This window comes from Geospiza fortis, unplaced genomic scaffold (genome assembly GCF_000277835.1).
Source record: "Geospiza fortis unplaced genomic scaffold, GeoFor_1.0 scaffold1272, whole genome shotgun sequence".
Taxonomy (NCBI): Eukaryota; Metazoa; Chordata; class Aves; order Passeriformes; family Thraupidae; genus Geospiza; species Geospiza fortis.
In genome coordinates, this window is record NW_005054776.1 from 74,006 (window position 1) to 77,029 (window position 3,024).

The window sequence follows — 3,024 nt, forward strand, 5'->3', positions numbered from 1 at the left end:
CAGGAATGAAACTTTACTGGGAGACGAGAGGGAGAGAAACAAACTAAAGATGCCTTTGAAGTTTTCAGAGGAAGTCAGGAGGCTAAATGCTGAACAATTCCAAAGGCCTTAAAGTATTTAGATTGTACTTAGGCACATTGTATGATTCTTGGGGTTGTCCTGTGCAAAGCCAGGGGTTGGACTCTGTGATCTTTGTGGGTCTCTTCCAACTCAGGTATTCTCTGATTCTCTGATACTCCTGTAAATGCTTCACTCTCTTCTTCCTTTGCTATTCTCCTCCTCCCATGTCATAGACATCCTTTTAGCTAAAATCCTTTCTTTAGGATTTTTTCCTTCTGGGAAGCTGAGGCCCCAGAAACAAAAGGTAAACAATAATTATCTGCTGCTGTGGAATGCAACAGGGTGATCCGGATTGGTCTCCTGGGGAAGTTTTGGTTCAGTGACCAGTCACAGCAGAGCTAGCTCTCACAGTCTGTCGGAGAGAGCTGCCTTGTTATCATTCTTTACTTTTCTATTCTTAGCTTAGCAGCAGCTTCTGAAAAGCTCTCCTGCTTTTTCTTTTTAGTACAGTTATAGCATATGTATATATCATAAAATAATAAATCAAGCCTTCTGATAATGGAGTCAAAGATCTCGTCTCTTCCTTCACCCAAGAACCCTTGTGACAACCGTCACACTCCCACTGCATTTGGCACAAAGCAAAAAGCAGCAAAATACAAAACAATCACATACAAGCTGGCTTTGTCCCTAATGGATTAGGAGCCGGGGAGGAGATAGGGACCCTGAATATGTTGTAGGTAAAGTTGCAGGAGCATAGGGAGGATTCCTTTCTGAAAGAAGTGTGACCTAGAGCTAGAAAATTGAATATTTAAATAGCTCACATTCTTACCTGGCTTGGCTTGTACTGTCATTGTTTCCCTGGAAAAAAAAAATTAGAAGAATATTTGGTAGGAAACTTGTTAGTAAGTGGCAGGAAAAGATAGCCTGTCTAAAAGGAGAAACACAAATCTTGTGGATGTTTATACTTCATTTTAACTAAAAAAAACTTAAAGAAAACAAAGAAAACCCCCAAAACTGGACTGATAATTTGGTTTCTGTAGAGAATTCGATAGTTAAAATAAGATAAAGGAGCATTTCTGTTGAAAGGATTTTATTTTTATGTTGTATTTTTAAGGATTTTGAAATGATTCAATTACTTTTTTCCTTCAAGTTGTACAAAAACCACCCATAGGTTCAGGCTGTTAATCTTGTGTTTATACAGCTCTTAGACTAATCCGTATGTTGGTCAATTGACTAACCTTTGCTTGCAATGCATTTCCTCTCTAAAAAAGAAATTCCTACTGATTCAGGAAAATAGTGTCAATTACATGGACTTATTTGAGGTGATGAGTTTTAATAGTCACCTACCTCTTAGGCAAAAAAAATTACTAAATTCTTTTCAGCAGTTGTATACATTACACAGCAATGGATAATTTCGCATTTTGTCTCTGTTTTTATTTGGGGGAGAATAGGATTTGGAAATGGAGGGACAGATACGAAAGAAACATAACAAGACCATAGACTTAACATAAAAATTCATTTCCTGTCCCACCCCCTATTTTCATGTGCATTATTTGGAACAAAAAAAATGTATTCACATAGCTTGATAAAAATGTATCAAATATTTGACCTTTAAGAAAAACATGCAACTGTCTAGCTAAGTATTCTTAAATGAGTATTTTAAAATAGTGGACCTCTGCATCATCACAATTTTTTTTAATGTAAGCATTTCTGTTCTGTTTTTCTAGTTGGCAAATGTGCAAAGATGCCAAAGAAACAGAATAGGCATGATTTTCTCATGACTGTTTCCCTCACTGCTGTTTCAATATAACTTTTGATATGTATTTACTTTTTAGAGCTTGTTTGTCTGTCTCCCCTCCCCCCTCCCTCCACTTCATCTTTTTAAATGCTCTTCAATGAATATTGTCTTTCAAGTCCTACAATGCACTGTAATTCTATTTGGAGGTACCGGATGTATTTTCCTACATGCTGAATTAAAACTGTCTCAGGTAGGAATAGTGAGTTTTGACAGCTTAAAGGTACAAAGGTAGGATAAGGAAGAACCCATAAAGAATGAAATTGGAAGTGGAATCAAGATTTTGGCTTTTGTTTCTGAAGGCCACAACTACCTGCTTGATCTTAACCTGTAATAGAAGGCTCTATTGTCCAAGTTCAGATCCTGCACAGTATTGACTTATGGTTTCCAATACTATACAGTCGCCTGCACAAGAAGATGAAAGGAATTACTTAAAAATGTGTAATTTTTCCTCTAAAGGTGGAAGAGATGGTACAAAACCATATGACATATTCCTTGCAAGATGTAGGAGGAGATGCCAATTGGCAGCTAGTGGTAGAAGAAGGAGAAATGAAGGTAAGCATTTGTTGTTTTGCTTAATTGATATAAGATGATATGCTGTGAAGATAGATATTTTTATTCTCTTTGAATACTATTACTGAGCAAGTTATGCTGTTAAAACTCCTCTCTGAGAATAGCATTGTTTAAGTTAGGACTGGAGACTATACGAGCTGCAGCTTCTAATATATTCAGCAAAATCTTATGCAGCTCTTGCAATAGCTTTTTCTTTACAGATTCCTTTCTCATTTTCTTCTACTTAAAACTTCCTATCAACATGGTGTGCTGTATTGATTTGGCACAGCCTGGGTTTTGCTAGCAGGGGAGGGCTACAGAAGTGGCTTCTGTGAGAAGCTTCTTGAAGCTTCCATCATGTCTGACAGAGCCAATCTCTGATGGCTCTGAAGATACACATACTGCTGGCCCAATTAGAGAGGTTGGTAACGCCTCTGTGATGACATATTTAAGAAGAAAATCAAAACAGTGCATAGTTTTTTCTAGGGGTGGCAAGGCGCTGCTGCCAGGGCCATCCTGGTGCAGCACGCGGCACTGCGTTGCGGCCGCCACCTTCTCAGTGCGCCCCGAGGCGAGCCTTGCCTTCCTGGCCCCCCCAGCCAGCCGTACCCTGGGCA

The 3,024-nt window shown here is 38.7% G+C and overlaps 1 protein-coding gene across 1 annotated transcript in view; it reads left to right on the forward strand.

Annotated features, from left to right (window-relative positions):
• Positions 1 to 3,024, forward strand: part of LOC102041422 (ceramide transfer protein) — a gene marked incomplete at its 5' end in the record, with an annotated part of 88,595 nt that overhangs the window by 72,321 nt on the left and 13,250 nt on the right. Inside the window, one exon of the mRNA XM_031065431.1 lies at positions 2,315 to 2,410. Within this exon, the coding sequence (XP_030921291.1) occupies positions 2,315 to 2,410 (96 nt within the window). The remainder of the gene's footprint in view (positions 1 to 2,314; positions 2,411 to 3,024) is intronic.